Raw genomic sequence first — 24,498 nt, 5'->3', positions numbered from 1 at the left:
TAACAAACTACGCCATAGTTGCAGGATATGACATCTGCACCACAACAAGGCTGCAGAGCCAAGTCAGACATGGCTTGGCATGATGACGTTCTGTATTCTCATTTAGCCACTTGCTAGCAACCACCTTTTTTAAGTCACATAAAAGCTTCAAAAAGTTTGCAAGTGGAGTATTTACGTTATTTACATATTTATGTCATAAAACAAAATGTGAAAGTCTCCTAAGCTTGTGTCAACCACAGACCTTATAGAGTGTCCTAGGGATAATTTACGTATAACTTTTATGTCACTGGAAGTTAGCTTTGCCCTGGTTCCCTTGTCAAAAAGCCTGTGGGATTTTTCCATTGGATTTTGTATCACTGTAGAAAATAAGTTCTGAAGTTTAAAAGAAAAGAAGAGAAAAGAAAAGAAAAGAAAAGAAAAGAAAAGAAAAGAAAAGAAAAGAAAAGAAAAGAAAAGAAAACAAAAAACTTTTATCAATTTTAAAACCCTAATGCAATCACCAGAAGTAAAAAAAAAAGCTTATATTTGGCTATAAATTAACTACACCATAGTCGCATGATCTAATGTTGCCACCAAAATGAGGCTGTAAAACCATGTTTGGCACAGTGCGGCATTATGAAGTTCTGAATTCTCATTTGGCCACTTGTTATCAACCATCTTTATTTTAGGTCGTACAACAAAACATGACAGTCTCTTAAACTTGTGTTAACTACAGAGCCTATTTCAGGCATCTAATCAAAAACCCATTTAAAAAAACCATTGTCTTCTAGACGAGGGAACTGGAGGTGCTGAAATACTAAATCATTTCCAGGTTTTAGGACTCTCTGGAGAGAAACTAAACCAAAGGACAATTAAAGCTGCAGTAGTTTATTTGAGTTTAGTGCCCTCTGCTGTCAAAACTTCAAACTCACTGTGAAAGACCAGTTTATATGCCAACTGTCAAATATCTAGGTGCAGAGATCTACAATTTACAGTTACATAGACCTCTGCAAAATATATACTAGGAGTCCGTGGACACTGGTCTAGAAATTAAAACAGCACACAAATCTGAAAGTCAGTTTTTATTGCTTTTGTTAACAGCACAAAAATAATCATCTGCTGTTTAGGTCACAAACAAATTATGCAAGCAAATAACAACCACAGCAACAGCAAGTGTATATTTCTTATAAATTCAGCCAACAACAGTAGTGCAGTGCAAGGAGTGGTTACATATACCCAACAGGAACATTTCCATAGTGTCAGCTAATGTGTGTTTGACTCTCAGATGTCTTTCAGCAGGTCTTGTGGCTGTGGGCTCTCCTTCCAGGTAGGAGGCCAGGTAGCTCTGATGCTGGGTCTGTCTTTCAGAGAGTTATAGTAGGCCGCCAGTTTAGGATAACGCTTTTCACATAACCTACAGAAGGGAGAAAAGAAAAAAACTGTTACATTCGGTAATCTGTTGCATTTATTTTTTCAAGCAGCTTAAAGTTACTTTCAGTAATTTCATCCACGTACCCAAAATGGAAGAGATAAGCAATGCCTGGAAAAACGGTCACATCAGCCAGTGAAAAGCTCTTTCCTGCCAGGAAAGGGCCTGGTCCCTGAAGGACAGAAACAAAAGAGTTAGGGTCACATTTATGCGCTGGTGGGCAGACTGAACAACCAAGATACTCAAGTCAGCTGCTGCACAGGGCTGCATATATGTACTATGATCCCTATTTACAACTACAGTTTAGCAGTTCTGGATGCTACAGTATACACTAGTTAGCCAAAATGAAATCAATTATGCCTTTATAGAAACAGTTCCATAGTTTAAGAAATGCACTTATTTGCTGAAAAGTCCTGAAAAGCCAGACAGTGTCGGGCTGGGCTCAAACTCTGGAAAATAAAACTTATTTTCTTAATTAATACTATCATTACAATATGCACAGGTAGCAACGGCAAGCAGTTTCACATTAAGTAACTAAATCTATATTTTTCAACATGTACAAAGCAAGTTTACAAGATGATAGCAAGAAAATACAGCTGGACTGATGAAGTGTAACAGCCAACTCACTAATGGTTTAAACTATAAACTAACACAAAAATGACAATAACCGACATAAACCACCATGTTGTTAACAAACACATTTTTAACAATACGAACAAGTGACATTTCTGTAGTGTAACATAAACGGCAAACTACTCAGTACAGCACTGGGCATGATGGCAACTGTGGGTGTCACTACAATATTAAAAAGCATCATAAACGTTTGTAGCTTATTTTGCGCTACATTCTGAAATCCAACGGAAAAATCCCATTCGTTTTTTGGTGATGGGAACCAGGGCGATGTTAGCCTCTGGATTGGCCTACAGAAAAACGTCATCCCTGGGGCACTCTTTGACGTAAAACCACAATATGCCACTTTTACACATAAGATTTTTTGTTTGATTTATGACTTTTTAGTTTATTTTATGAAATATTGACATCGTGCTGGTGTCAGGATACTAAATATAAGAATGGAGCCAGCCGCCAGGATTTGCTTAGTGTAACTGTAAGTAGGGGGAAACTTTGGCTCTGTAAAACCACATCTACATATTTTTACAATCATTGTTTAAATCAGCTAAAAAAAGCAGGATTAAAAAAACATTAATTAGTAAGCATTAGAGTTGGCGATAGGTGTATTTTGTTACATGTTGACAGAGCCTGGCTAGCTGTTTCCGATTGTTGCCAGTCTTTGCGCTAAGCTAAACTAACCAGCTTACCAACCAACCAGCCATACAGATATTAATTACATGAATCTTCTTTAAAACTCCCCGAAAGAAATCAAATAAGGGTATCTCCCAAAATTCTGCTGCTGCTAAAGTTTAACAGAACATCCGACATGTAATTGCAATGTTTCATGAGCAAGTGTCACTTAAGTTCAAAGCCTTCCTCTGCAGCTCAGTATCTTTTGTGTGTTTGAGGGAAAAGTATTTTATAATTTTTCTTGTTTACCTTCTGCAGGTATCCCTCCCACAGCTTTATCTCAGCAGTCAGAGCCTCTCTGTTTCTCTTTATAGCCGAGTCGTGCCTCTCTCCCTCCGGGACCTTCCAGTTGTAGTAGATAACGTCCCCTAAAAATGTCAAAACAGGCCTTCAGTCTTGACGGCTGCTCATGGAGGCATGTAAGAAGCATGTGAGCATGTAACTTCTTAGTTAGACATAGTCTAGTAGCTGCGATAGGGGTGAGTAAAGACAATATTACATAACAACAGTGTCAAACTAAAGACAGAAAAGTAGCTAAAACAAAGTTTGAGGGAGCCTACTTAGAAAACTTTAAAAGCCCAATTTCTAATTTTGCACAAGTTGATTGTATTTAACTGGAAAAACTGCTTTTTATTTTTGCACCCCTCCCCAAATACTACTCTGTCTCATGACTTGCATGCAAGCTAGTCTGAGCATGTGATCCTTTGAGGGATTAACATTTGACCCCTAAACATCACTCCCTGTTTTAAGGGGTGCACCACATATACATTATGCATGGTGCCGTAGCTTAATAATATGGATGCACAGCTCATTAGTGCATGGGGTGTGTTTTGAACAACTCAAGTCCTCTGAGGAGCTTCAGTAAAGACATGAGGTCCCAGGTGGCAGCTTGATGTATGATGTTGCCAAGAGCACTGTAGTTCAAAGTCCCATAAGGCAGAACTCTAAACTGCAGCAACATAAACCAAATGGTTGGCACGGCATGAGCTACGCCTTAAAAAAACTGTCCCATGTTTGTTTGTTGTTTGTTGACTTGCACAAGGAACGACAAAAAAATCAGACTGAAATTGCAAATATCTATTTTACATGTTGTGGGGCTGGACAGACAGTGAAAAAATGTGCAAATGTTTCAGTCCGTGTTAAATGTTTGCACATTTGCCCACTGTCTGTACAGCCCTACGACAAGTAAAACAGAGATATTTGAATCCCAGACTTAAGTTTGAATCTTTTTCTGTTCTGTGTGCGAGTCTTCTCTTGCTACATAACAACATCAGCCGAGTCATAAAGGTTATTACTAAGATGTGGTAACCTGACAAAGCATTAGCCCTTTGAAACCTGAATCAACATCAGTTTTCTTGTGTTGCATTCAGATGCCTTTCACAATTGTTTATATTTTTGAATTGTGAGCAAATTGTTTTGTTTTTTTTTTCCCTAGAAACATAAAAACGCATAGAGCAACTTTAAAAAATAAAAGCTAGGGGAAAATGTCCATTCAACTATGTTCCTAATTATCATAATTATGTATTTAAAAGTATGCTACAGAAACATTATTATTCCTTTCCTTTTTATGTGGGGTTTTTTTTGCAAATTTTTAGGTACATTTCTTGTTTTTTTTAAACTTTACTTTTCTTTGCTAACATCCAGGTTGTTACTTCTCTCTCATTTTTTTTTAAGTCAAATTTTTGTGCTATTTAGAGTCATTTCTTCTGAATTTGCTTATTGCCTTCTCCTCATGTTTTTGAAATCAAACCAATTGCTGTGCCTTTAAAGGGTTGATCCAAGTGTCTCAAAGATAATGACTATTTATTAATAATAATATGCAGGATTTACAGGACCAACAGCTTGGTTTAGCAAAACAGCTGTAGAATACAGCTTTGCATGTTGGTGTTAACATACCCGCTTTCTGGTTGAGGGTGAGCCCCTCAAACATGCGCTGGTACATCATTGCTTTCTCAGCGGGGCAGTCAGGGATCAGCTTCTCTCCAGACTTGAACTGGCTCTGTTGTAAGAGACATGAAAAGAGAAACTGTTATGAACGGCTGCATGGCGCTCCGGTTTCTGTTCCTCTGAGGTGTAGGGTGTCTGTTTGTCTATGAGGCATTGTTGGTCATACACAGCACAATGAACCCTCCTACTTATTAACTACTTGGTGGAATATTGCTGCATAAATTTTTTACAAGGCGGCCCAAGTTCAGCGCTTTGGCAGAGTGCTTACCTCCAGGTACATGCAGGCAGCATAGGACTCATTCAGGGTATAGTCTTTGTACTTGAAGGAGGGAAGCTTTAAGAAAGAAAGAGTGGTGGAAAGGGAATTTTAAGTAACATTTTTTGTAAGAAATAAACTTAAATGTGTGCATATAAAGTAAAAGCAGAGTGACATTGTAAGAGCAAAGTCTGAAGTGAACTTACCTGTCCCCTGGGATTCATGTCCATGACTTTCTTTGACTTATGCTCCATTTTCTCAAAGGAGAGCAGTTCCTGGTTGTAGCCCTGCAGCTTTTTCTCCTCCAGAGTGATCATGACCCTCCAGCAGGGAGGAGAGCCGGAGCCCCACAGCAGAGTCATGTCCTGGGCCATGGTTTCAAAGTGAGCTGCTACACCTGAGAATACCTACAGCTGTGAGTGGTGGAGGAACTGGAGAGTGAAGCAACAGTGTGGCAGATGCCTGTTTTATAACAAGTCCGGCCCTTTGCAACCGGATTGGTGGGATTAAGTCCCATCCCATTTTTGTGTTATTGCCAAAGATTTGTGACTCAAGATGTTTAAGATAGTTCACACCCTGTCCAAGCATGTAAACGCCACCTTCTGTTAAAGGGATAGTTCAGATTTTTTGAACTGGGGTTGTATAACGTACTTCACCTTCTCCGTCTGTACGCCCCCAGTTTGGAGAAGCAGGCTGGAGTCGGACATGGAGGCTAAGCAATGTGCTGCTGTGGAGGTTTCAGCAACAAAATGCATTCTAGCCACCTAAAAAAAGTCCACATTAGTTTGATTGTAAACTATATTTAGAATATTTTCAGTGCTTCACCTTTTGAAACCTGAGCAAATTAGATTCATTTCATTTCAAAACATGGAAACAGGCAATGTGCAACATAACAAGAAATGAGCCCAAAATAAGCAATTAACAGGAAATTACTGAAAAGTTACAAGAAAATCACCAAAAAAAAACCAGTTAAAAGAGGAAAAAAGAAAATAAATAAGCGCAAACAATTAATAATAAAAATAAAAATAATAATTCCAATAAAAAGATTATTTCTGAAACATAATGTTAAAACATATAATTACAGTACAATTATTAGAACAATAATTTTAAGATGTTTATAGGTTTAAGGACACTAGAGGCTTAGCTAGGACCTCTCAGGGGTGCAGGGGATCCTCCACTGGCACTCTTTTTGATAAACAAGCTCTATTTTGATGCAGTTTTATGCACTCTGGCACCTTATATATACTGAAAGTACAAAAAAAATTCCCATTGTGAATCACTCAGGACCCTATTGGGGCCAGATTTGGCCCGTGGGCCATAAATTAAGTGCCATTGCTTTAGCTGCTTGCATACGCAGGCATTAGCAAAGTGACATATGAGGAGGAGGGACTTCTCTTGCTTTGAATACTCTTTGCTCTCAGCCATGCAGACCATGGTATAACTAAAAAGAAAAAAAAAGAGTCCAAAATTGAAATAACAATACATTTTGTGCATTGATGGAGAATAACTCAAGACAAATAAATAATAACATCTATGCATTATAATTGTAATCAACAGTGGCTCTATTCACTGAAGTTAGAACTTAACTGGTTTTACTGGCAGTCCAGCAATCACTAGTCATCTTGCATAAAATGTATCTGAATTGGATGAGGAAATGTCATCTTGATGTAATGTTTTCATTTATATAAACACCTCCTGCAGTGATTTACATTACTATTTCCTGGTGCGCGCTAACGGCATCCTGAAATTTGACAGTTTAAAAGTCACAGTGACTCAGCACTTTTCACTCACTCCTGCACACACAGGAACAAAGCTCTGGCACAGTCATTAAGACTAAAAAAAATCAACTCGACTGAATGCAATAAAAAAAAAAACACGTATCTAAATCTATCATTTGAGCATGAGCATTTATGTGTGACATTAAAAAGATCACCGATTCACTGAAATGGTTTCTTAATGCCTCTTTATAGGAGTCAGTCATTGAACTGTTGTCGTGCACTTGAGTGTTTGCCTGTATCAACGTGGTCATGTGTTCTGACACAGTCTCTATCTCTGCTATTATGTTCTGCACTTACAATCACAATAAAACCTGTTGCATGAAAGAAAGCTTCAGAAATCACATGGAAATCATGTGGTGCTGAAGGTTGTTCCTTCCAGCGCTTCATTCAGCTGCTGAACACTTTTTTTTTTTTTTCCTGAGAAGCATGACAAAAAGATTGCATCAAAATGTAAACCAGTCAGAGCAGGTAGTCTGTAAATGATCCGTTTGTGACTTTGAGTGCACCGGTGACATTCCCCCTCTTCATATCGTTTTATCGTCATTCTAAAATTCTTCTGCTAGTCAGCTCATCAGCTTGATGAGCATGAGGTAGACAGTTTCTGTTGACAAAGCATATTGAGAATGACAGAAAGCAATTGTGTTTACAATATAACTGGTTTTTCTATGTTATTTGGGCACTATGGCTGATACTGGTTCTGCTCTACATGCATGACTTAGTGCATTTTAACATTCAGTATGCTGGTTTGAATTCTGTGTGTACACAGAGTGCCCACAAAGTTGGACTGCTCCAACTGGACCATCCTGTTTTTTAAATAAAGGCTGGATGAATGAGTACAGTACACACACAAAAAAATACTGGTTGTAGTTTTTCCTTTAAATGTAGTGGCTCCGTAACAAGGATGAAGTTATCTGATACAACAACATCATGGATGGATTAATGAATAGGCCTACAAGGCACAGGCCCAGACCTTTGCCTGCAAAATGTCACTTAACCCTTTGAAACCTGAGCAAATTGGCTCAATTTCTTTTTGACAACACAAAAACAAGTTACCTGAAATCTATGAAAAGAATAATAATAATAATGATAATAATAATAATAATAATAATGATACTACTACTACTACTACTACTACTACTAATAATAATAGTGATGGTTTTCTGGACATTTTTCCATATTTTTATTATCATTATTATTATTCATTTAATTGTTATTAATTTCTCTCTCTGTAACTTTTAAATGAATTCAAAGGTAATTTTCTTGTCGCTTTTTCTAATTCCTAATTACATTTTCTTAAGCAAAACAGCTAAAATAGGCAAAATAGCTACAAAGAGACAAAAAACAACCACAAGGAGACACAAAATTACCTTGATAAAACAAAAATTGACATCGAAATGAAACAAAGTTATAAAATGTCTGTGTCACGTGCCTGTGTAGGTGAGGTGGTGGGATCCATTGTCTGATAATCCACCCCTAAGAAGCACACCAGTGGACCCTGTGGCTGCAGACTTTCCTGACATACTGATGCATGTATGGATCTAACTCAGTGTTTGTCCTGCAGGAAACAGTTTGGTTTGATGGTGAATAGGAAGACACTACCTGATCAGATAATAGTTCTCACGGTAAGCATTATACTCCTTCCTTGTGTGTGAACTTTTAACTGCTGCTGACAAACACACAGTGCATTGCTCATGTTGCACAGGCAGCAGGGGTTGCTGGCTTGATTTGGCGGCCCCATGATAGTTGATTTATCTCTTTCACATAAAATACAAACTGCTTCTGTAATCATCAGCTGATGGTGCAAAACAGTAGAAGCCCAAAGTCAACAGTACCAGGACTAAAGACTCGAAGAAAGATCAAGAATATGCAACAGGTAGTGTGTGATAAAAGGAGCCCAGTCGCCGGAAGATAATGACAGCATTGTGTGTTTCTGCAAACCACGAATATGTTACACTTGCAAGATTTATACATGAAACATCAATGTCTCTTGAGTGATGCAGTACCTGAGGTGACTTTGTAATCAGGACGTTTAGAGGATGGTGGATGGTACATCACCTCGGGAAGACTCCTGCCAAACTGCAGACCACTGTTCAAGACAAACAACAAAAACGGTTGTGATTTAGTGGGTCAATGCTGTGTCTCCAGCAGCTTTTTAAGTACCAAATGTGGGTGTTCTGTAGTGGCTCGTTGCTTTTTTTCCCAGTCGTGTAGTGCCTCGAAAAGCATTTTTTTTTAAGACACCACTGCGTTTCCAGCAGGGATTGTGCTGCCCAAACTGGGTGTTTTAAGTCACAACATACTCTATTACTTTCACCAGATTTTCATTTTGTGCTGAAATCTAACCACACTTGTTGAAACATGACGTTTTGATGTATCTGTGTCATAATGACATGTGAATGTAACTTATCTGTGGTTTGCATAAACGTACAATGCCAGCATATTTTCTGGCGACTGTGTTGGGCCAAGACGAGTAACAGTGTGTCACTTGGCACAAGTCTTTTAGCTTGTTGTAAAGCGCAACAAGTTTATCATTTTAATCAGCTGTGTTGGAGCAGGGAGAGATCTAAAACATGCAGGAAAAGTGGTATTCAAGGAGATGTTTGAGAAACGTTGCTCTGGCGCTTCTTAAGCTGCTCTACTCCCGGTACTGTGTGCAGGATCTGAACTCAAAGTTAAAAGTATTTAAAATGCCCCTTTACAGTAATGTACAATGCTTTTGTTTTTAAATTAAGGTAACACTGACCATCATGCAGTGCAGCTGCTGTGTATCTAAGAAGCTGTGCACTCTACATACGATGTAAAACCATTTGCACTTTATGGAAACAGTCTAATCTCATTCATGCAAAGTCATGATAACGCAGCACTTTTGACTTACCTCTGTGCAGGGCAAACAGGTTTTGGCGTGACCACAGAAACAATAAACCATACGATCATATCACTACAAACACACCTACCTTTTTTTTTAAAATGTGATATCGAAAGTCTGTTCTAGGCTTATTCTGATTATTTGGGTTTACAGGGTTAATGCAATGTTGAGCTCAGCAATAGTTAAGTCTAAACTTTAATATAAACTCTCAGACATCCTTTTCTTCTTCTTCATTTTATTTGGCCATTGCTACAGTACAATTGTAGAGCCAATATTCTTATTTGCATTGTAGTTAGTGCTAAAGCCTAAAAGACATGTTGGCTGTAATGGAGGTTAATTAGAACAAGAAACAACTAAAACAACTGACTTCACAAGGAAGACTCTAAATGCAAACAAACTGCTGTTATAGTGACTTGTACATTTATAAGTCAACGGCACTGCCGTTAGATATACACGCCGTGTATCTCAGCAACAAACGCTGCTATGCCAACAACATCACAATGTGAAACCCTGCAAACCGTCACATGTTGCAGTTTAACGTAGCCTGTGTTTATCAACTGATTTTTTGGGCAATAATTTGGCAGAAACATAACGGACAAAAAACACCAAACTAAATATGAAAGTCAGTTTGACAAAATAAAAAGTAAGGAGCACATTTCTGCCCTAGTGACACCGATATATTTGTAACATATTGGCAATCTCAACACTTTTTTCCCTGTTTTTAATCAGACAAATAAAAAAGCTCGATCATATCTGACAAAATGTGAGCTGAAACTATATTAGCTGTTTCATACCTGAGCAAACTGGATTGATTTCTTTCAAAAACATCAGGAAAAGGCAATGAGCAACACGAGACGTCATGACCCAAAAGTTAGCACAAAATTTGTAAAAGTTACATGAAAATTACCTGAAAATTAGCAAAAAAATTTAAGACGAAAAAGGAATGTTTCAAAAAAAGTAAACTGCCTGTAAAAAGTGCTTAAATTTTTTTTGCAACATAAATTTAATTATGGAATTGTGATTATACATACAGTTTTTTCCCCCAGCTATTTTCATTTCATTTCCTAGACATTTTTACCTATTTTATTTTTCTCTAGACAATTTTCCCTAACTTTTTTTCTTTTTTGCAGTTTGTCAATCTTTTATTACACAGTTGCTCTTTTCCCGTGTATTTGAAAGAAACTGCTCAGGATTAAAAGGTTAAATCTGCAGCACAAGAAAAGTGATGTTGTTCCAGATTTCAAAAGGTTATAAAAAAGCAAAAGCATCTTCTATGAAAACCGCAACATGACGGTCAGACGTGGCTGTAACCTGTGTGTGGATCTCAGATGTCTTTGAGTGTGTCTTGTCCCTTTGGGTTGTCCAGCCAGTGAGGAGGCCAGCTGGCTTTAATGCTCGGCCGCTCCTTCAACAGAGCATAATACTCTCCCAGTTTAGGGTAACGCTCAGCAGACAACCTGCAGACAAAAGGGTGGACGACATTTGAACCGCAGTGTCAAGACTTCACGTATTTTGTCTGTGTTACTTGTAGAAAATGCAACAGCCGTTCTTTATTCACTTACCCAAATCTGAAAAGAGTACCAACAGTTGGAAAAACAGTCACATCTGCCAGAGAGAAGGATGGTCCTGCCAGGTAAGAGTTCGAGCCCAGCTTAAAAGAAACAGGTGGAAAATAAAGCATGTTTAACCTGGATCCACATCACGTTTCACGTGCTGAACTCAGACGCCTTTCATTCAAACCAAGAAAGAATTCTTTCGAAAACATGGGGGAAAAGGCAATACAGCAAATGTAGAAAAATCTATTAAAAAAATTGAATTATATAAACATTTTTCAAAAACCTAGGGAAGAATGTCCAGAAAACTATATCTATTACTTTCATAAATACATATTTAAAATTATGTTACACAATAATCATTATTTTTTAGTGCTTTTCTTCCAGTTCATCCACCAACTGCACTTTTATTTAATTGCGCAGTGCCTTTGTCCATGTTTTTGCTCAAGTTTCAAAAGGATTATCTGTAGGAACGCTGATTAACATTAATGTCATTATACATTTTTATCTTTCACATTATCGCATATTGTTATTTTTGTAGCCCTGACGTTAACCTCCCCGAAAAAGTTAGGTAAAAAATGTCCAGAAAACTTAATTTATAATTATCATAATTTTAAAATTATGTTACAGAATTCTAATTATTTTTTCAGCACTATTTTTACAGATCATTTTTAAAAATCATTTTTTTTTAACTTTTTTTGTGCTATTTTTCAGGGCGTTTTCTTGTCATTTTTACTCATATTTTGCTATTTTTTGCACACTGCCTTCTTACCATGTTTATGATTATGTTTATTTGCTCAGGTTTCAAATGGTTAAATGTGCAAATGTCGTTCGTTTGTGTTTATGTGTGTACTGTACACACTACCTTCTGCAGGTAACCCTCCCACAGGCTGAGTTCAGTGGCCAGAGCTTCTTTGTTTCTCTTAAGAGCTGAGTCATGCCTCTCTCCTTCAGGGACAAACCAGTCGTAGTAGATGACTAAATCTAGAAACACACACACACACACACACACACACACACACACACACACACACACACACACACACAAACAAAGGATAGTGTCTTCACTGGGTGTATGATCCTATTTCCTTGGCATATCAAGTATTGCTAAAAGTGCAGCATTATCAAGCATCAATCATTTATTGTTTAAAGACAAAGCAACATTATTTGACACGATTTGACACGCTGGGCACTGAAGTGTTCAACATTACTCAAATGGGAATATAAAGCAGATCTGATCGGGGTTATTTTAAGGCTTTTAGTCAGATTTTTGTCTTCATTCCAAAAAAGCCAATATTCATACTAAGCTGTTTACACTGCAAATTATAACTAATATTCCAGTAACATACTTCTTTCACGCAGCTGCGAGTACTTTGATTAACCTCAACACAAGCAGGTCATTTACTACGTCAAAATGCAGGACAGTTGAACTGCTGTCGCTTGTGCCAAAATTTTAAAAAATAAGTTTTTCCACCAGGGGTGGACTTACAAGCTTTACCCTTTAATTATAATGTGCGATAACTGCGAGAAACTCTATGCAGTGTTTTTAAAGTGTTATTAATTCATTTGTCTTACTGAGTTTTTCGTAGAATGTGAGGCCCTCGAACATGCGTTGGTACATCAGTGCTTGTTCTGCCGGGCCGTCTGGGATCAGTTTGTTCCCCTGAGACTTAAACTGACTCTGCAACGTAGACAGAAAAGACACAAACATTTCAACATGTCACACTTCATAATGCTGAATTTAGTGTTTGTTAAACTGCCTTTTAAATTGATATTTGTTAGTTGATGGACAGAGTGACTCACCTCCAGGTAAAAACAGGCTGCGTAGGATTCATTCACGATGATGTCTCCATGTTTGAAAGAAGGAAGCTGAAAAATAAAACAGCTTATAATGTGAGCAAGGGAGACTATTCAAGGTTTACTGCTGTTAGCACAGACGGCACTGGGAGCAGTTAAGAAAACCTGTTGCACTACACCACACAGAGACTCTTGGGGAACAAAAACTGCTGCACATGGCTTACTGGGAAAAACACGTCTGAATTAATTCTATTAGGGACTTTTTGTTATTTATGGAGGGAGCAAAATGGGGGAGGAATGTCAAATACATTTTTAAGCGCCGGGGAGGGACTTGAACACACAACTTCAAACTGTCGTATTTTGTATTTCTTTTAACTTTTGAAACCTATGAAAAATTGGCTTGATTTCTTTCAAAAGCATGAAAAGAAGGCAATAAGCAACTTGACAAGAAATGACTCGAAAATTAGCAAGAAATTAACAAAACGTTGCAGGAAAATTACCTGAAATAAGCAAAAAAAAAAAAAAAAAAAAAACAGGTCCTAAAAAGTGCTAAAAAAGGTAAATAGAAATAATCAAAACAAATCTATACGTCTATTGTAACTCCAATTTTAAATATATAATCCTAATTAGAGTTTTCTTGATAGTTAAAGACTCTCTTTTTCATATTTTTATTTTTTAGCTAACTTAGTTATTTTCCTTTGTCACCTTTTACAGTTTATTTGCAAATGCAGGACATGTCATGCCAAGTTGCGGATTGCATGTTTTTCGGCTTTTTTTTTTTTTTTTTTTAAGAAAAATCTAAAAAATTCAAACCAATTTGCTCAGGTTTCAAAGGTTCAAAGTTTTAAAATACTTGTAAGAGGTGTCTGAACGCTGTACAAGAAAGCAGAAGTTAATCCAGGTCTCAAAGGATTAAATCTTATTCAGTTTATTGGTAAAATGCATGTCACATAAATCAAGAAAAAAGCACTTTAATTGTGACAACAAGACTTGTGATGCTGATAGTAAACCTCATGCAGAAACCTCTCCGTCTGTCATGCTTTGCGGTGCCGTTACCGCCCTCTGTGGTGCGTTTGTGTCACTTCAGTAAATAGTCTGATACAAATTCGTGCTTTTTCCTAAAACAAACATGGTGCTTGGTGAATTTAACATATGCCGCATTAATAGTCACATCCACATGATTCATCTACACCCTTCAGTTATGTTTCAGCTAGTTTATTTTTATGCCGGTATACAGAAAATCATATAATATATGAGGTTTTGAATGGAGTTTGGCGTCGCCTTATATAACGTATCTAACAGGGACATTAAAACGCTCAGATTGTAGGTTGCGTTTCGTATTAAAACAAGATGCTGCTATTCATCGGGGAGGGAAATGTTCGGGGTAAATTATCAGCCTAACGTTATTTTATCATTTTACAGATTACGGTGGATTTAAGCACCTCCATACCTGTCCTCTGGCATTTATATCTAACACTTCTTGGGACTTGTGCTCCATTTTCTCAAAGGAGAGCAGTTTTTGGTTGTAGCCCTGCAGATCCTTCTCCTCCAGAGCGATCATGACCCTCCAGCAGGGAGGAGAGCCGGAGCCCCACAGCAGAGTCATGTCCTGGGCCATGGTTTCAGATCAGACTGGACTAAACTCCGACACCTGTTACTGTCTGCTGCTGAAGAGACAAGTGAAGTGCACACCAAACAACGGATTTATTCTAACTCTTTCCACAGTTCATGTGCATCTCAAGCGATTATGATAGCACATATTGCCACCTGCTGGTTTGGGTGAGGTAATGCAACTCATAGTATTGATAATCTTCCGTCATCATAGCTTTACTTTAAGCCAATTTGACCAAAAAAGTCGATTAAAAACATCCTCTAATTATTATTTTTATTCACTTTGAATTAATCCACTGCATTTTGCCTTTTTTTAAGGTTACATAAGGTAAGGTATGGTTACCTGTGCCAACACACATGCACACACACACAGGAATTCAAACACAAGATGAGTATTTAATATTCAGATGATCATTTTGAGGGTGAAGTATCCTTTTAAGCATGGCTGTCTTTGCGATCACCCTGTGCATGCCACAGTGCACCCAGCTGTCCTCTGGGTTGATTTCCAAGACTTCCTGGGCTTTGTGCTTCTCTTTCTCCAAAGACAGCAGCTTGTGTTTGCAGCCCTGCAGCTTCTTTTCCTCCAGAGTGATCATAACTCTCCAGCAGGGAGGCCATCCGACTCGGCCATGGTTGCAGAGACAGACGCTAACTCAAAGAAACAAAGTGACACGATTCACCATTAAACTGCACAAATAAAGTGAGCAGCAGTTGATCAGTTTATGGCATCTCATTCATCCAAAGGCTGGTCAGTAAAAGCACATTCATGTGTTTGACTGTGTGAAGAAGAATGACATGCGCCTTCTTTGTTTCACTCAGTGGTTTTTGTTTTTTTATTGCAGAGTGTGTATACACAGCATTTCAAGTGAAAGTGTATGTTCAGCTCACCACATCATATTAATGCAGCGATATTTCCCTGTTTTTTGGTGCGCTGTGAGGGGAGCGGATGGTTCAGCTGACACTTACATTACCCACAATCCTTTTCAAGTACAATGTGACCACAGAGTTCAAAGTAAATGCCCAAATATTGCTCCCCTCTCTCAGCACAGAGCAACACTTTGAGAACATATAATTCAGCTATGACCACATCTTTCAGTTTTTTTTATTATTACTTTTATTACAATTCACAGAATAGCCTCATTTTACCCTTTTCTCTCAGACTATAATACAAGTTTCTACAGAAATTACAAAAATAATACATCACATGAACGGCACTAAACATGCACACTGTTGTACTACAGTACTTTGTACCTGGCAGCTGACGAGGGCATTTACACATTTTATGCAGAATGATCTGCATGTCCTTCAAAATAGATTATTAAAATTAAAAAAAAAAAAATGTCTTTATCTTTTTGTCTTTTTACACTTTACAAACAGTTCCTCTGAGATAAATACGTCCTTTTGTTTGTGTTTTGAATCAGTCGTTCATTTCAGCATTGGAAACTATTAATGTTGAGTAAGGTGCAACATTTCCGAGCTTTGCAAATAAATATTTTGCCAAAATAAAAAAGTAAATTCTAATCAACAGTCACACTCGACGACACCGCGCCTGTGAATGTGACATTTTTTGTGAGTTATCTGAGAAGTAGGAGGTGACTCAAACGAGATGGTGAAAAGGTACAACGCTGTCCCTTTTACATGAAAGGCACACATCAGACTGAAAACCTTCCACAATCCTACTAAACAGTCGTCACTTGTCAAACGTGCAGCTGCAGAAGCAAATGTTTCCCTCGTTTCCCGGTTAGCCTCTTTTTTTGTGGCGATCTCTTGGGATTCTTTGACAACAAATCAATCGTTACAATGAAAATTCACAGCTTCAATAAATGAAAAAATGGTGAAGTCACAGCTGCAGAAACTCAAGCTATAATCATCCCATCGGACTAATGCAACATGTCAAATGCACGTTTATATAAAAAAAAAAAAAGTATCACTTTAGTGTCGAGGCAGCGTGACTGAATTTAAATTTCTTCTTCTTGTTGAGTACATCAGTCCTCATTCGACGAAATTGTTTTTCTTCACTTCAAAGATTTTTTCTTGGTGCGGCATTTAAAACACACTATCACGGCTGCAGCTTCATCACTCAGACACGTCAGGCAAAATTAGCAGCTGGCAAAAACCTAAAGGGGTTTGTGACTCTGTGAAGTTTGGCGAAGGCAGACGGCTGAAAGAGATGTCGCTTTGACAACTGTAGCTGTGTTTCCACGGCGATGATCACATCTGTGCATCCGGGGAATCGGTTAGTCCTAAAGCTAGAGCTTCCTCTGGGGTCAGACCGCTCTTCAGAGTCCGCCTCACTGTGAGGAGAGAAGTTAAAGTACGGTTATTGTGATTTAACTGATCGGTGTCCCAATTCCATCCTGACTATAAAAGTGACCATAAATCTCCTCAAACACACCTGTGACTGTACCCTTTCAAACCTAAACGAACTGGCTTGATTTATTTAAAAACGGAGGGAGCTGGCCCAAAAATTTGCAAGATATTTATTAAATGTTAAAAGAGAATTTCCTGAAAATAAGCACAAAAAAACACCATCAGGAGAATATAATATCTTTGGCTTAGTTGAAAGGCAGTAAGGTGGAAAAAAGAAAAAGAAAAATTATGATAATAAGCAAAACTGCTCATGCAAAGCCAGTGTGATCGTCAGGTGCTGGTTGGTAGCAGGAACATATAAAGTGGAAAACAAAGTAGACCACTGCACACTGAATGACTTTACTGTGATTTATTCAGAGCGAGCGACGCGTTTCGCCTGCTGCTTCTTCAGGTTTGGTCACTGTCGCTCGCTCTGAATAAGTCTTTCAGTGTGCGGTGGTCTACTTTGTTTATTAGGAAAATTATGATGTTTTCTTATATATTAAATTAACAAAACCGTTTTATGGAAGTAAAGTTTTTGGAGTTTTTTGGATTTCTTTTTCTTTTTCAAAAGGATTTTTCTGCATTGGACACTTTTAATTTTAAAGGATCTGAATACTTATTTCACCTCTACTCTTGTGATCATCCCAGTGTGAACACACAACATAAGCAAATACTGTTAAATACTGTTAGAATAAGTATGCGGTATTGATTTGGGACAGAGGTTAAGCTTTCAGGTCATACATGACTTGCGGTTGGCCCTGGACCTCCTCCTCTCTCTGGGCTGGGCTCTGGTTCCTGGACCCTGAGTGGCCGACCTCACTATACGCTCCATGATCTCGTCTGCAGCGTCGTCTCCACAGATCGAAGCGTCCTCCACGGGTGGGGTCCGTGCTGGCACTGTGCGACCTGAACAAATCAGACAAAGACATGAATACAGAAACCCTTCAAAGTGCAGTGGCTCTTGTTTTGCTGATGCCTTCTCTGTGAGGAACTTCCTGACACCCTCACCTCCTCTTCCTGGCCGGGATCTTGTCCGTGTCCGAAGCCCCAGGACTCCGCTGGCCTCCTTTTCGCCCCCGCTGAGGCTGGTTCTCAGCACGGCTTTCATATGCTCGTGCTCTGCGGCATCCTCGGCGTGGCCCAGACCCTGATGCTGCTCCACCTCCTGGCTGCCACTGGGAGCGCTGTTGCTGCTGCTGGGGCCGTACCGAGCACACTGAGGGGAGAGACGGTGTGGTAGAAAGTAAGAATTTGGCAGTTTTTAAGTGCTTTGGGCTTTGACTCACACACGACAAAGCTGAAAAAACAAGGAAAGCATCCAACATGTGGATTAGATTAAGAGATTTTAATGCAGATTCATTCAGATATTAAACTCAGTAAAAAGGAAAAGTCTGAGGTACAGTTAGGCTTAGTTTCATGCACACGCACACACACACACACACACACACACACACACACACACAAACATGCAGACAGGAAGCACACATGTCTATACCTCACTCTCCTCTTCATCATCAGACTACAGGGGAAACAAAGAGTGAAAGTCAAAGAACTGAATGGAAAAAAAGGTTTGTGGCAGATTTGGAAAGAGAAGAATGAGAAAATAGAGTTTATGGTCAGAGTGTGTCTTTTTTTGTGTGTGTGTGTGTGTGTGTGTGTGATGCTCACAGGAGCATTGACGTCCACGATCATCTTTCCTCGGGTCTTGTTGCGTTCACGGTGGTCGGCTCGTTTCTGTCTCTGCTGTAGCACGCGGTCTCTTGTGGTTCGGTACTCCAATGCAAACTCGCTGATGATTTTACTGAACCTGTGGACGCTGATCTCTCTCACACTGTAGGCCGGATGACCGAGGAACAACAGGAACGAATGGAACCTGGCCGCAGGAGGGGGAGGAACAGAGAGGAAGAGTGACTGAATTGAAGTCCTTGTGGGAAACTAGATTTCCCAGGTGTAACAGTATTTTCTATAATTGTGACAGGCCGGTGTATTTTAAAGATTCATTCAGTTTTACTGAACACTAGAAATTTGACATTTTAACCCTTTAACACCTGGATCGGTATCAGTTATTTTCTTGTGCTGAATTCAGACCCCCTTTCACAAGCAGTTAAACCTCTGAAAACCGAGAATATTGGTGTGACTTCTTTCAAAAACACAAGAAAAAACACTAACTTGGCAAGAAAATTTCCCCAAACTGCAAAAAAATAAAATAAAAGGTGAATGTGTAAAAGGTTGTTACATGTGATCAAAAAACGAGGGAAAATGACCAGAAAACTATATTTACAATTCTCTTAATTATATATTAAAAATTATGTTACAGAGAAAATAAAAATTATTTATTTTTTGGCACTTTTTTGATGTAATTTTCTTTTTTAGATTTTGTTTGTTTGGAGTTTCTTTTACTTTTTTCTTTTCTTATTTTCAGGCAATTTTCTTGTAACTTTTTACTATTTTTTTTGACAACTTTGGCCCATTTCTTGTTAAGTTGCTAGTCACCCTTTTCCTATGCTTTTGAAAGAATCCAAGAAAATTTGCTCAGGTTTCGAGGGGTTAATTACTACTCTAGTTCGTAGCAGATGTTCAGAATCGTGTGTGGAGAAAATATTGTGTTGTTACACGGATGAAGAGAGATTATTGTGAACTACCTGTTGATGATCCTGCGGTGAACTATCTTGAGAATAATAATCCTCTCAGCACAGTCTTTGAGGAAATCGGACATCTTCTGCTTCAGCTGGGGCTTCATCTCATGCTTAGCGATCACTTTCAGGTGGTCCCATGAGGCTTTGCAGCGCCGCTCCATCTGACACAGGTTCTCCTGCAGCTGGTCGAAATCCACCTGACAGAAGATGTTGACATAAATAAAAGATCTGCCAAGGGACGGTACTTTTAAAAAATTCCCCCCAAAACGATCAGTCACTCACCCTGTGTTACACTGTAGCAATGACGAAAACTTAATTTTCAAAAATATAGATTTTTTTTTTCAATGAACTGAACTAAACAAGATCCTCATGTAACAGCAGCAAAACTATAAAACATCAGTATCATAGCAGCCTCATTGTTTCAGTCGTATCCTCAGTACTTCACAAACAAGCATTTCTGCTAAAACCTTAATATTTGAAACACTTTAACATGAACAGCACATGTTTGGATTCTTTGATCAATACGAAAAACTACTCTCTGCCCAAGTCAACGCCATTTAGGGCAAGTAATTGATGTACAAACGGTCATTTTGGGGAGGGCTCGAGTATTCCTTAAAAAAAAAACAAAACAAAAAAAAACCCTTTGGTGTGGATTCCCTCTTTTAAAGTGGTTGATAATGACCTGATCTTTTATCAGTAATGTAATTGGACTAAATTATTTATTAATTTAAATTTATTTCAACTTAAATTTTATTTAATGTTTTCTTAGTAACTCAGTTTCAAAATACCCGGGCTTATGAGCTGGCTTTAAACAAATTATTCAAGTTGAGTTCAGTTACTGTAAATCAAATTTTTAAGGCAACGCGTTAAGTTTTAGGATGAACCAGGTGGAAGTTTTTTTACAGTGTAGGGAGACAAAATAGTATATATTCTTTAAAAAATACAGAGGAAGCCACCATGATGTTACCTACTGCTGTGTGGGTTCCCATTTTGAAGCCTTGATTTTGGCATTTTGGCCGTCACCTTCTTGGATTTTTTTAATTAGCTTAAGTGAACCTTTGCAGACAGCCTGTCACCCAGAGTAGCCATCCCCGTAATTATACACAACTTTAAGCCTTAATTAAATTTTAAAAGGTGAATTATATAAAAATGGACCCCCTGTACAGTTGTTATGTAAATTAGATATAGAAACCAAAACTATTTTTTGTGTGGCCGTTCAAGGAACTGCAGTTCTTTTCACTCAGTTTTTCAGCCATGCAGGTTGCTGCTGGACAAATACAAGTTTTCCGTAAGTGAGAGCGGAGCGTACTTTTGCAGATCGTGTGATGGCTCCGATCTCGGAGTAGAGGTCGGTGCTCTGAGGGAAGTTCTCCACCACCAGAGAGCAGGCGTGATGCAGCAGCGACTGCTTATGAACCGTGTCCTTCACCTCTGGAACCTTCTCCAAATACGTCAGCTCGAAGCCTTTAGCCTGGACAAACAGCCACAGAAATGCAAAGAATAAGTCTGGAGTATTTTTATAAGGTACATGTGTTCTCACCAACTTATAACAGCTATGTGATTAATTTTCAATAAAAAAAATTAGAGGCTATTTGTACAATTACGACAAACTACTGCAAACAAGAGAAGCTTGTTATTACGTCCCAGTGTGATGAACCTGTAATGGTCATGACTCACGCTGGTGCCATTGAGGAAGTTTCCCATAGAGAGCAGAGTGGAGAGGATGTAGCGGAGAGTTTTGTTCTTCTCCAGCTGTTCCATACCTTCCTTCAGATCCTGAAGCGGCTCGGCAACTTCCTGAGAGGAGGAAACACACACACACGCACACAAACACACATCATTAGTTGAGTCAATTAGGATGACAAAAAACACGTGTTTCATTAGTCATAAAACAGAGTTATAAAAGTGGTGAACAGGTGCACCTCGTCTCTCAACACAAATCATCTGAGCTTGTTTGGGGTCAGGGCAGGTTGTTTAAAGGTTGCTGTCTCGGTCAGCCTTCGCTCTCAAACGTGCTTCCGATTACATGATGCGTTTGTTTTCGTGCAGCAGGTCTCTCTCGTGTGCATGTGTTTGTGTGCCTGCAGGGTATGTTGCCCACCATTAAGCCTCCCACTATCAAACCGTCCCACAGAGTTGAGTCGGGAACGGCGCTCAACTGAACGTGCGGTCAGGAATTGTGCCTTTCATGGAGATTAAAGACAAAAGCATCCTGTGGAAAGCCATAAAATTTACAGGACAGAAATGGAGGGACGGCGTGTTTTTTATTCTCTGGGATTGGACTTTGAACTTCTCCTGGATGCATTCTTCGCCCGAGTAAAACATGGTGTGCCAGAGGAAGACAAGGTGCTGCTAATAAGCGTGCATATTTTGTTATGATCTTATGATGCAACTATGTTGATGTTTCGCGGATGTTGTTTGTACCACTAGGGATGCTGATAGTTACTGGGCATAAGACACACACAAATGCACACATGCCATGCACATTTGCTCAAACCATTACAGCGCAAAGTTCATTTGGCTTTGTATGTGTATGTCTGTTTCTGCTTAGTAGTTTCATTAGTCATCGCAGCAACTTTTGTGTTGATACCATTTGTTTCACAGATTTGGTGCTAAATTTAAGCAATTTTTTTACCACTCAAGAATGAATAAAAATGGTCAAAAATCCTGCCACAATGCCACATCAAGACACAAGGACTGTGTAGCAAAATCCATGCTGTGATTTGGTGTCAACAGCGTTTCATGTTTGGAGATTTATGTAAGAATTGCATTTTACAGAGACTGGATGGCGAGTACTTTTGTTCTGGAATCGCTCAAAAATCCTTTTATTATCAACATGAAAGCCAGACATGCTCTAAATGCTGCTTTGTGGTTGTAAAGTTTCATGAGGCTGTTGTGATCTTAGAGGTCACAATAGGTCATTTTACAGAGTGATGTACATTTAAAAAGAGTCTAAGATTTCCAAGTTGTGCAAATCCAAGACTGTAAGCAGAAATACTCAAAAACAAAAGGTGAAAATAACACGTTCTAATGCATGCAGAAAACTGCATACAGTGGGCATGTCTGTAAATGGGAGACTTGTGGGTGCCAATAGAGCCATTTTCATTCTTCATATCTATGAAAATGTACATGCCAGTTTTTCCTTCACCAAAATTTAGCCTAACCTTGCAGCATTATTTAACCCCTGCCAGTTAAAGCCTCTTAAAGACAGTTATTTTGGCCAAGAACACTGGAGTCTCTGCAGAGTGGATGATACAATAACGCATTTACATGCTCAGAATAATTTTAAATGTGCGTTTTATTTGGCCTTCCCTCCTCTACATATTTATGAAAACTTTTTAACTTTTTCTTTTTTTCAAATTGTTAGAGTTTTATCTAATCCCAGCAGCACTGTCTGGGTTCGTACAGACCTTCTGGGTTGCCTCGTAGTCCATCTTGAAGGCCCAGAGTTGGAGTCTGGCCGAGAGCTCGCTGATGGAGGACAGAGTGAGGAGGAACTGCTCTGCTGAGCCCAGAGGGACATCGGGGTTAGCCAGCTGGGCCTCCTGGATCTTCTGCTTCTCCTCCTCTGTTGGGATCATCGTCAGGATTTTCTGAAGGCAAGAACAGGGTGGAATAAGAGATGACGGCAGTATATATACATATGACAAGTGTCTTGTACAAGATACAGGATCTAGTTTTACATCCTTTTCATCATCATCTGTATCTCTCACCTCAATGCCCTCCTTGTTGAGCGCATACTCGTCAAAGTTAAGGATGGCCGTCTTGATGGTGCGAGGAGGCGGCAGCACCGTCAGACCGATGTTGATGGCGTTACTCCTCTTGGAATCCAAGACGATGATCTCCTGACGTTTGCCGTCTGCTGCTGTTTTCTGGTACACAAAAATACATCGCGGGTCAACGCCGGGTCTCTCTCCCTCTCTCCTTTCTCTTTTTTCTGTGTGGTCTGCTTTATGGGTTTGTACAGATTAGAAGGATCGTCACTCCTGTTACACTGACTGCAGCTGTGGGAACGATACGGTGAGGTAGCCGGAAATACCATTACAGTTAAGTCTTTACAGTGTGTGCGTGTGTGTGTGTGTGTGTTTATGTGGGTGTTTGCATAAGTCTGAAGTCATATTGTCACTGCATGTGAACATATGACCTCACCAGCACCCGAGGCCATTATAGGCTGTAAATGTAAGGAAGTCGTAATATGTCAGCACATAAAAGTGTAACAGAGTAGGTGCTAAGATCTGGTTACTGCCACTGGGAAGTTATATGCTCACCATATGGAGACTGGAAGACCTACACTTACAGTTTGAATTTGGCACCATTGGGTTGTTACATATTACTGTTCATGGTGTTGTGATATGTACTAACGTTTTCACATTTTTATATAAAAAAATTATATCTAATGCTTATATTTAATGTTTATAGTTGAGCAATTTACAGGAATTAATGGATTTTAAGTGACCACCCGACATACCAAAAGCTATTCAGTTTATTGTCATGTATGACAAAGAAAAGAATCAAATTCTCATTTAAGAACCATCAAAGCCAGCAAATGTTTGGACGTGCTTGAATCACTAAAATAATTATTTGATGATAAATATAGTTGCCAATTAATTTTCTGTTGATTGACTAATACATTAATTTAACTATTTTTTGCAGCTCTAGAATAATGTTTGTGTTTATGTTGGGTGGATGAATAAATGAGGGGAAAAACTAGCAGACTGATGGTTGTTTACATACACGTAACCAAATGATACAAACTACATTGGGGAAAACCTACATTGAAATTGGCTTGACCCTTTTTAATCTCGAATCTTAAATATCTAAAACACATACTTTACATTTTGATCCGTACGACAGAAACCACAGAACCTAAAGAAAGGAACAGAGACGCTTGCACTGACCTCTGATGGCTTCAGTATTCTGGTGGTCCTCTAAATCCTGTTTTCTCAAATGAACTTACAGCTTTACTGGAGCTGTTTTGATACGAGCTGCAGACCA

At 38.8% G+C, this 24,498-nt stretch overlaps 3 protein-coding genes across 5 annotated transcripts in view; all 3 read right to left on the bottom strand.

Annotated features, from left to right (window-relative positions):
* Positions 1–1,048: 1,048 nt before the first annotated feature.
* LOC121957839 (glutathione S-transferase A-like) lies at positions 1,049–5,365 on the bottom strand. The gene is made up of 6 exons (XM_042506627.2): positions 5,117–5,365; positions 4,923–4,988; positions 4,604–4,706; positions 2,957–3,075; positions 1,495–1,580; positions 1,049–1,393 (listed from the first exon to the last, which is right to left on the bottom strand). Exons 1-6 carry the CDS (start codon positions 5,282–5,284, stop codon positions 1,261–1,263), a joined length of 675 nt encoding a protein of 224 aa, XP_042362561.1. The 5' UTR covers positions 5,285–5,365; the 3' UTR covers positions 1,049–1,260.
* A 150-nt stretch (positions 5,366–5,515) lies between these two features.
* LOC121958101 (glutathione S-transferase A-like) lies at positions 5,516–14,595 on the bottom strand. 3 transcript variants are annotated; one of them, XR_006106818.2, is made up of 8 exons: positions 14,355–14,595; positions 12,911–12,976; positions 12,683–12,788; positions 11,973–12,091; positions 11,117–11,205; positions 10,866–11,011; positions 8,692–8,774; positions 5,516–8,243 (listed from the first exon to the last, which is right to left on the bottom strand). XR_006106818.2 is itself a non-coding variant. In XM_042506975.2 (7 exons), the coding sequence occupies exons 1-6, from the start codon at positions 14,520–14,522 to the stop codon at positions 10,879–10,881; spliced, it is 681 nt and encodes a 226-aa protein (XP_042362909.1). In that variant the 5' UTR covers positions 14,523–14,595; the 3' UTR covers positions 5,516–8,774; positions 10,866–10,878. The 3 variants fall into 3 exon arrangements, 2 of the variants coding, with proteins under 2 accessions (XP_042362909.1, XP_042362908.1); XM_042506975.2 differs by having other exon boundaries at positions 5,516–8,774; XM_042506974.2 differs by lacking the exons at positions 5,516–8,243; positions 8,692–8,774 and having other exon boundaries at positions 9,773–11,011; positions 14,355–14,594.
* A 1,008-nt stretch (positions 14,596–15,603) lies between these two features.
* Positions 15,604–24,498, bottom strand: part of LOC121957789 (FH1/FH2 domain-containing protein 3-like) — a 69,864-nt gene continuing 60,969 nt past the window's right edge. Inside the window, 10 exon segments of the mRNA XM_088090257.1 lie at positions 15,604–16,809; positions 17,609–17,773; positions 17,876–18,083; positions 18,363–18,386; positions 18,536–18,740; positions 19,510–19,700; positions 20,813–20,974; positions 21,181–21,300; positions 22,914–23,096; positions 23,217–23,375. Of these exon segments, the coding sequence (XP_087946383.1) occupies positions 16,727–16,809; positions 17,609–17,773; positions 17,876–18,083; positions 18,363–18,386; positions 18,536–18,740; positions 19,510–19,700; positions 20,813–20,974; positions 21,181–21,300; positions 22,914–23,096; positions 23,217–23,375 (1,500 nt within the window). The 3' untranslated portion in view covers positions 15,604–16,726.

Source organism: Plectropomus leopardus, chromosome 17 (assembly GCF_026936395.1).
Source record: "Plectropomus leopardus strain MGB_pleo_1.0 chromosome 17, ASM2693639v1, whole genome shotgun sequence".
Taxonomy (NCBI): domain Eukaryota; kingdom Metazoa; phylum Chordata; class Actinopteri; order Perciformes; family Serranidae; genus Plectropomus; species Plectropomus leopardus.
The sequence above is the reverse complement of the archived record's forward strand: the minus strand, read 5'-3'. Positions and strand labels throughout refer to the sequence as shown.

Excerpts from the sequence above, each read along its gene's own strand:
- LOC121957839 (XM_042506627.2), bottom strand. The coding sequence starts at position 5,284 with ATGGCCCAGGACATGACTCTGCTGTGGGGCTCCGGCTCTCCTCCCTGC. Across the intron at positions 3,076-4,603 it reads CACCCTCAACCAGAAAGCGG|GGGACGTTATCTACTACAAC; the intron begins GTATGTTAACAC and ends TGACATTTTTAG. Across the intron at positions 1,581-2,956 it reads GGGAGGGATACCTGCAGAAG|GGACCAGGCCCTTTCCTGGC; the intron begins GTAAACAAGAAA and ends TCTGTCCTTCAG.
- LOC121958101 (XM_042506975.2), bottom strand. The coding sequence starts at position 14,522 with ATGGCCCAGGACATGACTCTGCTGTGGGGCTCCGGCTCTCCTCCCTGC. Across the intron at positions 12,977-14,354 it reads ATATAAATGCCAGAGGACAG|CTTCCTTCTTTCAAACATGG; the intron begins GTATGGAGGTGC and ends TTTATTTTTCAG. Across the intron at positions 11,206-11,972 it reads GGGAGGGTTACCTGCAGAAG|CTGGGCTCGAACTCTTACCT; the intron begins GTAGTGTGTACA and ends GTTTCTTTTAAG.